The sequence below is a fragment of the Neopelma chrysocephalum genome, unplaced genomic scaffold, assembly GCF_003984885.1.
Source record: "Neopelma chrysocephalum unplaced genomic scaffold, ASM398488v2 Primary Assembly neopelma1_367, whole genome shotgun sequence".
NCBI classification, from domain to species: domain Eukaryota; kingdom Metazoa; phylum Chordata; class Aves; order Passeriformes; family Pipridae; genus Neopelma; species Neopelma chrysocephalum.
In genome coordinates, this window is record NW_020898031.1 from 617755 (window position 1) to 629652 (window position 11898).

Consider the following 11898-nt stretch of genomic DNA (forward strand, 5'->3'; position numbering starts at 1 on the left):
CCGCCCGCGGGGCAGGAGGAGGAGGCGGCGGCTCCTCCGGGATGCTCGGATGGACCATCCGCGCCTTCCCCGCGGGTCGCTCGGGGCGATAACAGCGCTCAGGGCTGCGGGTTGAGGCTCTAAGCTGATTTCCTCAATTCCCGCTCCTTCCAGCCCCGCCGCAGTCCGGGGCCGTGGTTGCCGCCGGGGAGCGGGGACATCTCGCCTCTCACGCGGTCATTGGGGTTTTGCCCCGCGGGAACTCTCGGCCCTGCAGGTGCGGGCGAGCCCGTCCATCAGGTTTCCCCACCCTATTTGCCTGGAGCTTCTTCCTGCACGGAACGAAACCTGCCCCGAAATACCTGGAGGATGAGCAGAGCCGGTCACAAGGGGAGGACGAGGCCCTTCTGAATCTGCTCTTTTCATAATGTGTTTATAATGCTTAAAGACAACAGCTGGGAACAGGTACCCGGAACGGCGGGTTTAAGGTGTTTTTTTTTTTATTTTTAGTGTTCCATGAAAACCAAAAAGGTGTTTAAAAACAAAACAGTACCTGGGCTAAAAAGCAGAGAGTACAAACGGGGGGGGGGGGGGAAATACATTCAGATCCTTCAATAATAATAAAACAACATATTTGATTCTTAAGGCCCTTAAAGGAAATAAAATGTCAGTCCCCTCACACCAAAGGAAGGTTTTAAGAAGTGTTGTCAATAAAAACGAGGTCCAAGGCACAAACGGTTCTCCTTTGTGACCCAGATCAGAAAAGCTGAGGAATAAAAGTCTAAAATCCAAATCTGTCAGTGAGGTACAGGATCCTCTTTTCCAGAGATCCACCGAGGCACAAGGAGGAAACAAATCAATCCTTCATCTTTCCTCCCTCAAGAAGGCACAAGAAGCAGCAGCAGTTTCAGCAAGGCCAACCAGCACCACTCAGGATTAAACCACTCCTGCCTGCGTCTGGGACCCTTCATTCATAGCAGGGGGTACAGGAGAACAGAGAGAACCCCCCTCGCTGCAGACACTGCTCAAATAACACTAAAATGAGGAAAAAGAAGTACCTGAAGTCTTGGAAGACTCTTGAACTTAAGGCTTGTTTCAGGTCGAGCTCCCCCTAAGGGGCAGCTCTGCCAGAGAAGCTCCAGACTTTGGTAGTAGGTCAGTTTAGAGGAATGAAAATGTCATTAACAGTATTTTTTTTGATTTTCCTAATAAATGTTTACATCTCCAGGCAAATATATTAAACTGCTCTTTGCTACAAAAATACAGTATTTGAGATCTCCAGTGGTTCCTGACAATTGTAGGCAGACTGCTCACAGGGTGAGAGTCCAGCCAGCTGGTCCAGTCCCTCAGTAAAGTGCTTTGCTGTAGAAAAAGTGAGTTAGAAACTCACCCCTGAGCCAGGGGTGAGAGCCAATAACCCAACGACTTCCAAAGGTGGGAGTGTTTACTTCCACAGAATTAAGGTTGGAAAGCTTTTAAGCTTTGGTCCTCATGAAGCTTTGGTCCTCTGCTCCCCACTCTGTATTCCAACTTCCTTCTAAGCCCTTTATGGACCCTCCCAGCGCTGGTAAATCCCAGAGGGGCAAAGAGGCATCTGATCTTTCTTTTTTCTTTTTTTGATCTTTGACAAGAGCTCGCTTAAAAAAAAAAAAGTCACATTTAGTTTTCAGAGGAAGAGGAGGAGGAGGAAGAGGTTGTGGTGGCTGCTCAGCAGCACTGAGCTGCTCCTGCTGTGGGGTGGGGAGGAGAACATCCCTGTCTCCACTGATTGTCCAGCAAAACCACCACCCCTCAGCTCCACAGGATTCCTCCCCCTCTGAGCAGCAAAGTACCTTTGGTCCAAACCCGTTGCTGCCATTCCTATGGTAGAGACGGACCGTGAACATCAACGTCTCCTACACCAAAAATCCTGCAAAGCTCCCCTTGGAGAGCTCTTTGGAACAACATCCACTTGAACTGAGATTTGCTTCTTCCTTTCTAATCTTTTAACTTAGCTTCAACTTTCAGGGCATTAATTCCTTTTAAATTACAGCCCAGGTCTGAAGCTGGGGCATCTTTGGACTTCTCCAGTGTAGTTAATTATTATTTTAAAAACAATCAAATCTTCAAGCTCTACTGTACAAGGCTCCATATTGCACTACAACTTCAGATATGGAAAGAAGAGTAACTGATCTATCAGAGCTGCTACAAAACAAAACCATTAAAAAAACCAATCTTCCTAAAGGATCATCAGTGCCTTGCTGGGAAGCAAAACACATCAAAAACCCTCCTCCCTTCCATCACTACCAGCCTTTGGATTAATGCCTGATCTTCCCAGACAATGGGAAGAAAACAAATAATAAATATGATAAGGTGACTCCATTACGAGAGCTGATGGAACTACTAATCAACCCGAGAGTTGCTCAAGGCAGAAACAGGAAAAAGGTCATTTTCCAGGGGCGGCACAACCGGCTCCTCACACTCCTCCAGTGGGAGCTCAGCCCTTCTTCTCCAGCACTCCCAGACCCTTCACATCTTCCCAGCTTTTTTGTTCCCAGACATGGAAACGCGGAGGATGTTGGGGGTTTCTTCCATGACCCTGACGAGCAGGTTGTCGATGTAGTCCTCGAGCTCCCGCACCTGGACGTCCTTCCTGGTGATCGTGTCCTTCTGCTTCAGCACCAGCTGGATCAGCTCGTCGTGTGTCAGCTGGGCATAGGCGTAGGCAGGGTCTGAGGGCTCGTATTTCTTGGGGAGAGAAGGAAGGCAGGGTCAGTCCAGGCATTCCAAACCAGCAACAGAACGTGCCCGGGACCGGCCTGGGGAATTCAAAGCACCGGCAAAGGAGTTTACAGATGGCACTGGCAGAGCCACAGCTGCTCTGTGCTCCACACCTTTCAAAAAGCATCAAGCCCCTGCATGATGTCAGTTCTGTAACTCAACCCTGCTGCAGTTTGTGCTGGAGGAATAAGGAATGTCATGGATGTGTGGAAGTTACAGCCATGCCCTGCCCACCACCACCGTTTACAGACGAGCACTGGGACAGCTGTTGCTTAAACAAACCAGAGACTGGGAAAGGCAAATTCAGCTTAAACAGCAAGAAACACCCCTCCAGGCCTTTGGTGTTTCCTCCTATTTCTCTGAAAAGTCTGTTTTTGATGCTCAAGCAACTTGGCAGGTACTGGGCAGCTCCTGCCAACTCCTCCAGCTCCCAGAACACTGCCCAGGCAGGGAATGTGAGCACAACAGGCTCCCATGGTGCCTCACACACAATTTAAATGGAATCAAGAGCACCACAACAAGTTTTTGACTCGCTCAGAACAGCAGTGTGTCAGTCTGAATCACTTCATTCACATCCTCTCCCCTCACACCAGAAGGAGGCACTGCTGTTATTTCAGTTCTAACTTCTCATGTTCCCCAAAATACCCTCAGAGACAATAACAGGGCCCAGGGTTTTCCCTGCTGACCCAGGAATGCTCCCAGCTGTTCAGATCAACTCTACTCTAGATCGGTTTGCAAGAGAATAAAATATTTAAAGACTGTCCCCACCTCTGGGGGCTGACCAAAGGCAAGTTCACACCCAATACAGTCTAATAACCAGGGTTCTTTTTCTGCCCAGGACATGAGATGTGAGCCCAGGCCAATTATCTGGAATACACAAACTCCTCAATCAAACCAAAGCTTAAGCAGTGACAGTGCCACTTCCCTCCATACCTTCACACTCATTTCCAGCAGTTTTTCGTTCATGGTGCCGATGACATTCAGGTTTTTACTCTGAGACTTGTCTGCCATGGCATTCATTGGCTTCACAGGATGGAGTCTGCAACAGGAAAAAAGGGTTTCTGTTGTTTAGGCAGGACATGTAACACCAGCATGACACAGATCTCCTGACTCAAAACAAATACAGCAGGAAGTTGGGGAAGATTCCTACCCTTCTCTGTCTCCTGAGAGAAAAGGTTCAGCTTCAGCAGACAAGGCATTTCTAAGCTATAGGGATTTTGTAGGTATTCTCCAGTTCTCTATGATCTTCACTGACTTAAGGCATTGGAGATAAAGCAGGAGCAGCAGGAAGGGAAATACATCCCGAGTGTGTCATGGAAGGAAAGCCAGGATGGGCTACACGAGGAGGCAGAACACAGGGCAGCTTCTCTGATCTCAGGCACTGCTATTTCAGCCTGACCTTCCTCACCAGAACATATTTGTGGTTCTTGCAACATAATCAAATACTTCCACTATGCTGGGACAAGCGTGTTAGGCCTTTTCCAACCTGAGCTGACACCACGAGCTGCCAAGAAGTGCTGTCGTTACGTGCCTGGGCAAGATTTCTATCACCAGTTTTGACACAGGAAGCAAATTTTACTTCTGTCTCAGCCAGTGCTGGCCCAGAGGTGTCCCAGACCCCAGGCAGGTGAAGCCCCCACGGCTGACAGGTCAGGGGGCACAGCAGGAGCTGCACCACTTGCTGTGATCACCCTGAGGAGCCCCATTCAGCCAGGAAATGAAGCATTGTGGTTCATCAGGGTGACCATTCTCCCACGTCTGAAAAGGGCCCAATTGCAGTCCATTCCCCCAATTGGATGAAATGACCCTATTCACCTGCTGTACTTTCCCTAATGGTTTCCCTGAGAGCTGTGATGAGTGGCTGGTCCCCTCTGGGCACCCTCAGGAGCTGCACAGATCCTTCTGGAGCCAGCAACAGACTCCACAGCACCCAGGCCCTGACAAATCCAGGCCCCAGAGGAAGCCAGGGCTGCCTGATGCCAAGTCCCTGCAAAGAGCAGCAGCAGATCCAGCAGCTGGAGGGACAGGTCTGGAAGCAAAAGCCCAGCTCACACCTACACAGAGATACCTGCTGGGACCCCCACGTGGTCTCACCTGTGCTTGGGAGACACGGTTTCACCACCCCGCAGGGTTTGCTTAGGGAACGTTTCGGAGGGTGAAACCCGTGCCTGGAGAAGCTTCTTCTTGCCCGAATTTCCCGCTTTATCTGCGAAGCCCTCGGCTGTTGGCTTTTTCGGAGACTCTGCTCTACGACTTGGGGTGTCAGAGAGAAGGGAGTGAGAGGAAGAGGAGGGGTGGCAAGGACTCAAGAGGGAGGAAGAGGAAGCAGAAGGCTCAGAGAGGTCACGCTCTGCAGGCTCCTCAACACCCGCACTGGTTTCCAGCTCCTGTTTCTCAAAGTGACTGTTGCACTCCCCGGAATGAGACGTCACACCTAAGCCTGAGTCAGTTCCCTGGATAGTGACCCTGGGAGCACCCATTCCAGCAGGCAGCACGGGTGATCTGCCTGGCTTACAAGCACCAGGAACATCTCCTCCTCCTCCTCCTCCTCCCAGAGCAGCCAGGGTCGTGGGGGCTGCAGCTGAGCTCTCAGAGAGCTCTCCCTGCAAAGGTGCCAGACCTTGGGGCTGCTCTCCAGGCCCTGAAACCCCTTCATCACCTGCAGTGAGCCCACGGCTCTCCTGGCAGTCCCCCAGCAGCTCATCATCAGAGCCTCCCTCCAGGATCACTGGCAAACTGGCCACTTTGGAGCCACGGTCTGCAGGAACGGGAATGGCAGCCCTGAGACTCGTGAGACCAGCAGATAAATCGTCATCACCTTCATTTTTTAAAGGCCTGTCACCTCCAGGTGTCACTGGAGGAGGGACAGTCTCTGAGGAGCCACTTTGGGGGAGGCACCCATGAGCAGCTGAGGCTTCACCAGCAGGTAACAGGAGCCCAGGCGTGGATTTTACATCATCACCTGAAGAAGGAGCATCTAACTCAGCCTGGGAAACCAGTGGGCCCTTCCTCAGTGCCACAGCCCTCCGTGGGGCTGGCTCTGGTGGGACAAGGACCTCACTGCCATCCCTCTCTGCATCTGCTTCCCGAGGGGACACCGAGCAGGCTCCCAGGGCTGCTGATGGGCAGTGCCCTGCTCCCAGCTCCCCACCAAACCCTGCTCGCCCCCCTGCTGCCCCTGGACCCAACCTTCCAGTGGAATCAGAGCACTGCTCTCCACCTTCCTGCCCACTCAAACCTCCACCACCTGCTGTAACACCCTGTGATCCACCCAGGACAAAGGACACGGATTTCCCATCGCCCAGCTGACAGCTTTCCAAAGGATCCTCGGGGTGAAGCTGGGGAGAATCGCAGTGCTGCTTCTGAGCCAGCCCAGGAGGGTCAGAAGGGGGATCAGACAAGGTGCCAAGAGGGTCTGGCACAGCTGTGACATCACTAGTTACAGCCACATCTGCAGAGCCCCCTGAAGCACCGTGACCAGGGTGTCCTGCTGAGGAACAGTCCTCACCACCAGGGAGGCAGGAAGGGGAAGAACCAGTGACACTTTGGAAACCTGGCACACCTGCCTGCCCCCCACGCTTGGACACGAAGGGATTATTGTCATTGAAGTGACAACCAGAGGGGAGGGAAGGTGCAGGAGGGAGAGAGAGACCCCGGGGAGCCCCTGCAGCAGAGCTCTCAGCACCCTGCCCCCAGTCAGCAGCAAAGGGATTATTACCCCTGGCAGAGACCTGCCCAGGAGGAGGTGCTTTGGGAACAGAGGCTGGAAGATGATGGGATGAAGGGAAAGGGGCAATCCCGTCGGGATGCAGGGCTGTGGATGCCCTGTCCCACTCGGGAGCAAAGGGGTTCTTGCCATTCCAAAGCTCTGCAGCAAAAGCAGGAGAAGTGAGAGAGGCAGAAGAACTGGTGATGTTTTCGGAGTCTGGCACTTGGACTTTCTGCCCCGTTTTAGAAACAAAAGGATTATTGGCACTGCTGATACGGTGCACAGAAAGAAAAGCAGGGAGGGGGTCAGGTGCAAGAGTAGGAAGCGTGGCTTTGGGTTCCTCCTCTGGAGACAGGCCCAGTCTGCAAAAAGGGACAAAAAACTCGCATGTCACTTGCAGATGCAACACGAGGCAGGAACAGACAAGCTTTAGCACCAGCCTCCATCACCTCCTGCTACTGGGGATGAATTATATTTGCAAGAGACCTCAGAGCCTGTCTGAGAGACTTTATATCCTTCACTGCATCTTTACAAAGGATTTTATGTCATTTATGTCAGAACTCTTCTGCTGCAGAGCTTGTTTTTGTTGCTTTAAGCACCATCTCTTTGCACCCCAAGCAGGTTTATTAGTACATAAAACACTTCATAGGCAAGAAATTTAAACACGAGAAGCACTGAAAATGAGGAGTTAGGGATACACACAAACCACAGCCTTATTAGTAGGGCATACCTACAGATATATATAAAACCCCAGACACACACAATTTATATATATCTGTGTGTGAAGGATAGAGGAGCAGAATTTCCGAAAAAGCCTTGGTGTACAAACCCACACAAAATCCCTTTGTGTTGCTGTGAATGATGCCAAAAGCAGAAGGGCTCCAAGATTAACCTTTGGAAGACCACAGCCAAGTAGAGAAGAGGAAACCACAGATGTTAGAACAGGCATTTCTGACCCCGGGGAGGTTCCAGTCGCACAGCTCAGGCAGAGTTAGTTTTTGCAGGAGATCCAGTGAGAAAAATCACCCCTGCAGTACCTACACAGGTGGCTGCACTCAGAGAACCACTGCTCTGGCATCACTTACAAGGAGCATTCCTATAGCCATCTTTTCTTTGTACCCAGAAAGAGCCTGGGAGTTATTGGCCACCAAAGCACCCAATTGGCCACCAAAGCGTAAATCCCGCGGGTGCTCCAGAGCCCAGGTGTGGCAGGACACAGCCCACGCCACCACCCTGCCACCACCACTGCCCATCCCAATTCCCACCAGCAGCTGGGACTCACCTGGGCTTCACTGTGGGCCTCACAGCTTTGGTCTTGGCTGGGGCAGCAGCTTTTTCGGGTTTCTGTTCCTCCTCACCAGGGCCGAGCGGCCGCTTGTCTGCAAAGGTGTCTTCTGTGCTCTGAGTGTCTCCTGATGGGTCCCCTCTGCCCAGCTCTGCTGGGGGTTCAAGACATTTGGCCTCCTCTTCACTGTTCTCTTCTGGAATTCTGTTCTCCTCACTCTGCAGGGTCCTGTCGGGAATATTCTCAGCATCTCCCATCTTCCCCACCTCCTTCTTCCCGGTGACCAGGGAGAGCAAGGCAGACTTTTTGTGGTCTGGTTTTTTGGGCTCCCTCACAGCCTCGGTGCTCGGGGGAACGCTGGTGTCCAGGTGCTCCTCACTGCTCAGCAGTTTGTACGACGGCAGAGTCATGGATTTGAAGGTCTCCAAGGACGTGGGCCCAGAGAAAGCCTGGCTAGGAGAGGTTCTTCCTGTCTCTTCGGGTGGTTTGCTGGACCTGGAGGACAGGTTCTCCTCCGAAGCGAAGAGCTGCTTCCTCCTGAAGTTGAGAGGAGAGGGGGAGGAGGCTGGAGTGTTGTCCTTCGTCGTGGTCTCTTCCATATAAACGTGAGTGCCGTTGATGCACAGGCTAGACTTGGAAACGGGATCGCTTTTGGATTTCAGGCCACCGAACAAAGAGAGCCCTTCCTTCTTGGTGTGGTTACTGGTTCCTTGGGTTAGCTGCCTGCTGTCCAAAAGGGCTGTTTTACGAGATTTAAACAGAGGAGAAGGAGCTGGCTTCTCTTCCGGGGCATTTCCAAGGGCTCCTGGGAAAAAAAAAATCAAACAGGGAGAAATTCAAGATACAAGAAAAACCTTTCCTCTGGCACTTGCTACTGACAACCTCAGTGCCAGGAGGGGCTTTCCATGGATTTTTTCAGAAAGAAGAGTTTAACTAGTGCTGTGGAAAGTGTAAACAACCCTTTGGAGAAAGGCTTTGTGCTCACCAGTGCAGCGAGTGCCAATACTCACGTTCTGAGGTCGGAGAGGTCTCAGACTCCTCCTCGTCCCACTGGGGCTGGAAGTCGCTGGGCCGAAGCCGAACCTTCTGGGTGACAGGCTGCTGCGTGGGCAGGACTGACATGGACTGGGACAGGGTCTTCTGCAGCCCAGGTTTGGAGAACAGCGCTTTGAACTTGGATTTCTTCTTTTCCTTTTCCTTCTCGACTGCCTCGTCCTCGCTGTCAGCAGGAGAGTGGGTGGTGCTGGGAACGATCGCCGACGCCGTGTCCGAGAGGCCGCTGCTCCTCTTGCCCTTGAGCTTGTCTTTGAGCTTCCCAAAGGGAGAGCGAGGCTTGTCCTTCATGGACAGGTCAAACATGCTGGCTGTCATGCTGCTCCTCATGAACTGGATGTCCACCTCGATCTCCCCCCTCTCCTTTTCCTTCTTCCCCGGTTTGGAGCGAAGCTTGTACCACCTGCAGCAACAAGGAGACTTCTTTTACCAACCAGTTCCCAAGGCACGGGTAATTGAGAACACAGAGACTGCTTATGTTTGAAAAATCAAATCAGCCTCCAGTGTAGGAAAAGAAAAGCCTTTAATCTGACGAGGACGTCACAGTCACGGCCCCAGGTGCCAAGGAAAACATTCCTTATCGTAAACAGAAAGTTATTAGTGAGGTTTGGTTTGAAACCCAGATCAGGAGGGGTTAAAAAGAAGGAGGAAAAACAGAAACACAATATGGAATTCCTGTATTTCAGCTCAGCCACTCTCCTCTGCCCTTTCATATCTCCTCCTGACACTTGCAGAGGCCACAGCTTTGAAGTGGGAGCCGAGAGCGAGACGAGGCACCAAGAGCTGCACACGCGTCCCACGCCCTCATACCTCTCATTCCAGCTCCCTAATGCCTCTTAAGCCAAGGAACCTCTAATCAGCAGGAGAGAGCCAACCCCAGCCCTGCAGACTGCTGGGGATTTCCACCCACCTCCCCCAGCTCGTGACTGAGCAGGGAGCACCAGGAAGGACATTGCTCAGACAGAGCCACATCCCTTCCCAAAACCTGGCTCCAGAACGTCGAGCTCCGTGGGGTGAGTGCTCAGGGCATCCCAAACCACAATCCCACCATCCACACGCCCTCAACCACCACGCAGTGACTCTCAAACCACATGTGGGCCAGGAAAGAGAATTATCAGCCATGCACACCACTGTGGTTTTGCCTGTTGCTGGAGCCGCAGAATTCCCAACTCCACAGAACCCACGGGAAAGGCTGCCTGGAAAACGCTGCTTTCTTGCTCCTCACCAGATGGAACAGGAAAATTATGGAAGGAAACGGAGCATGCAAATGTGCCTCGCCATCAAATTTGCACTTCAACCTCTGAAGGTGCACTGGAAGCAACAAGAAAGAGAACAGGAAAAGGCAATTTGCTCCAGAGAAAATTCAAAAGTAATGAGGATTACTGAAGGAGATGGATTCAGGAATCTGCTACACTTCAGAGGGATATACAGAAGAAATTCTTCCCTGTGAAGGTGGTGAGGCCCTGGCACAGGTTGCCCAGAGAAGCTGTGGATGCCCCATCCCTGGAAGGCCAGGTTGGATGGGGCTTGGAGCACCCTGGGATAGTGGAAGGTGTCCCTGCCCATGGCAGGGTGAGCTTTAAGGTCCCTTCCAACCCAAACCATTCTGTGATTCTATAATTCTAAATGAACTCTTGAGCTACAGTCAGATGCTCCAGCCTGGAGTTACAAGGTACCAAGGGAAGGGATTTTATCAAGAGACTGAGGCTTTGCCCAGTCCCTGAGGCTGCAGCCTGGGAATCACAAATCCTTTGCCTTTAATGTGAGCCAGCACTGGGCACTTTTGTTCCAAACCCGTGGTTTCTAGGAGCATCCTGTGCTCGCAGGGCTTCGGTGCCACAATGGATCCCGTGTGCTCCCTGCCCGGGAGCAAACGACGTGTTCAGCAAAGGCAGCTCAGCCCCGACCAAACACAGCCCCACTGGAAGGAAATCACAGACTGACAACCCCCCAAACCACAAAAAAACCCTCATTAATGGCGTTTATCGTGTTCGTGAGCACCTGCAGATCAACACATATTTACTCTCCAAATAAAACCAGCCCTTCACAGCCACACATCACCGTGGGAGCCAGGACAAAACAGGCCTCAAACAGGAAACTGAGGGCTGGAAACGACCGAAAATATCAGGAAATTTCCCCAGGAGCACCGAAGTCGTGTTTTCTTTTCTCCTCCCCCTCAATTTTCCTTTGCCCAGACAGACACAAAGGCACCCGCCGGGGGCCCGAGGCGCTGGCTCTGCTGACCGAGGGCACGCTGGGCTCTGCAGTGTAAACACAGCAGTGCCTGACACAGCCTTAATGAACCCGCGGCTTAATTAAGCCTTGACAAGGGGCGGCAGCCCCTGGCCCTGCTCAGGTGAGCCAGAGGAGGAAGGTGACTCACCAGCCACATTACAAGGCTGCTGACTCCCAGTAAAACCCTCCCGGGCACCACCCCTGGATTTCACCGCCCCACTGTTTATGTTCAAAGCAGCGAGTGTGACACAGAGCTGGAGCTGGGCATTAATGACCCCGGCTCGGTGTCCTGCTGACAGCAGCCAGGGCAGCCCGTGGAAATATCCACCCTGGCATGTGCTAAGTGTTTATTAAGGAAAATAAATAAAGAGCTTGGCGGAGCCTGCGCTCGTTCCCCGCTGCAGGGAGGCGGCATTCCGAGGACACCAGGTTTCGGGAGCCAGCCCGGCTGTTCCCTGTGTACAGTGTCACTACACACACAGAAATAGTGAAAAATCAAACCCAAGGACCAGGCAGGACTGCCTGGAAAAGCTCTGGCCACATTTCCCCAGGGTCCCTGGCCTCTTCCAGGAGCTATCGGGGGCTCACCCACACTGGGGGGAGACCCTGCCCCGAGGGGTCACCCCGTGGGCAGTCATGGGGCTTGAGGGGTCCCCGTGGGGCGTGTGTGTCCCCCAAGAGAATCCCAGTCCCCTATGGGGCATAAGGGTTCCCCCCCAGACCCACACATGCCATGAGGAACAGGGACATCCCATGGGGAACTGGGGTTTACCCTCGAGGAGCAGAGAGGGCCCCCTCAACTTCCTCCCCGGACCCTGTGGGGCACAGAGTCCCCCTTTCATCCCTCTCCCCAGCTCCCGTGGAACACAGAAGCCCC

General features: G+C 52.6%; 1 protein-coding gene across 1 annotated transcript; it reads right to left on the reverse strand.

The window, feature by feature from the left end:
* Positions 1–458: 458 nt before the first annotated feature.
* Positions 459–9879, reverse strand: RAB11FIP1 (RAB11 family interacting protein 1). The gene is made up of 6 exons (XM_027706348.1): positions 9824–9879; positions 8744–9189; positions 7731–8538; positions 4834–4992; positions 3673–3778; positions 459–2706 (listed from the first exon to the last, which is right to left on the reverse strand). Exons 1-6 carry the CDS (start codon positions 9877–9879, stop codon positions 2488–2490), a joined length of 1794 nt encoding a protein of 597 aa, XP_027562149.1. The 3' UTR covers positions 459–2487.
* Between the last annotated feature and the right edge of the window lie 2019 nt (positions 9880–11898).

What these genes read in the sequence shown, in the direction of transcription:
- RAB11FIP1 (XM_027706348.1), bottom strand. Translation starts at nt 9,879, where the DNA reads ATGTGGTTTGAGAGTCACTGCGTGGTGGTTGAGGGCGTGTGGATGGTG. An exon ending in GTGTGGATGGTGGGATTGTG is followed by an intron (nt 9,190 to 9,823) that starts GTTTGGGATGCC and finishes TTGTTGCTGCAG; the next exon opens with GTGGTACAAGCTTCGCTCCA. An exon ending in ACCGTGTCTCCCAAGCACAG is followed by an intron (nt 3,779 to 4,833) that starts GTGAGACCACGT and finishes TTCCTGTTGCAG; the next exon opens with ACTCCATCCTGTGAAGCCAA.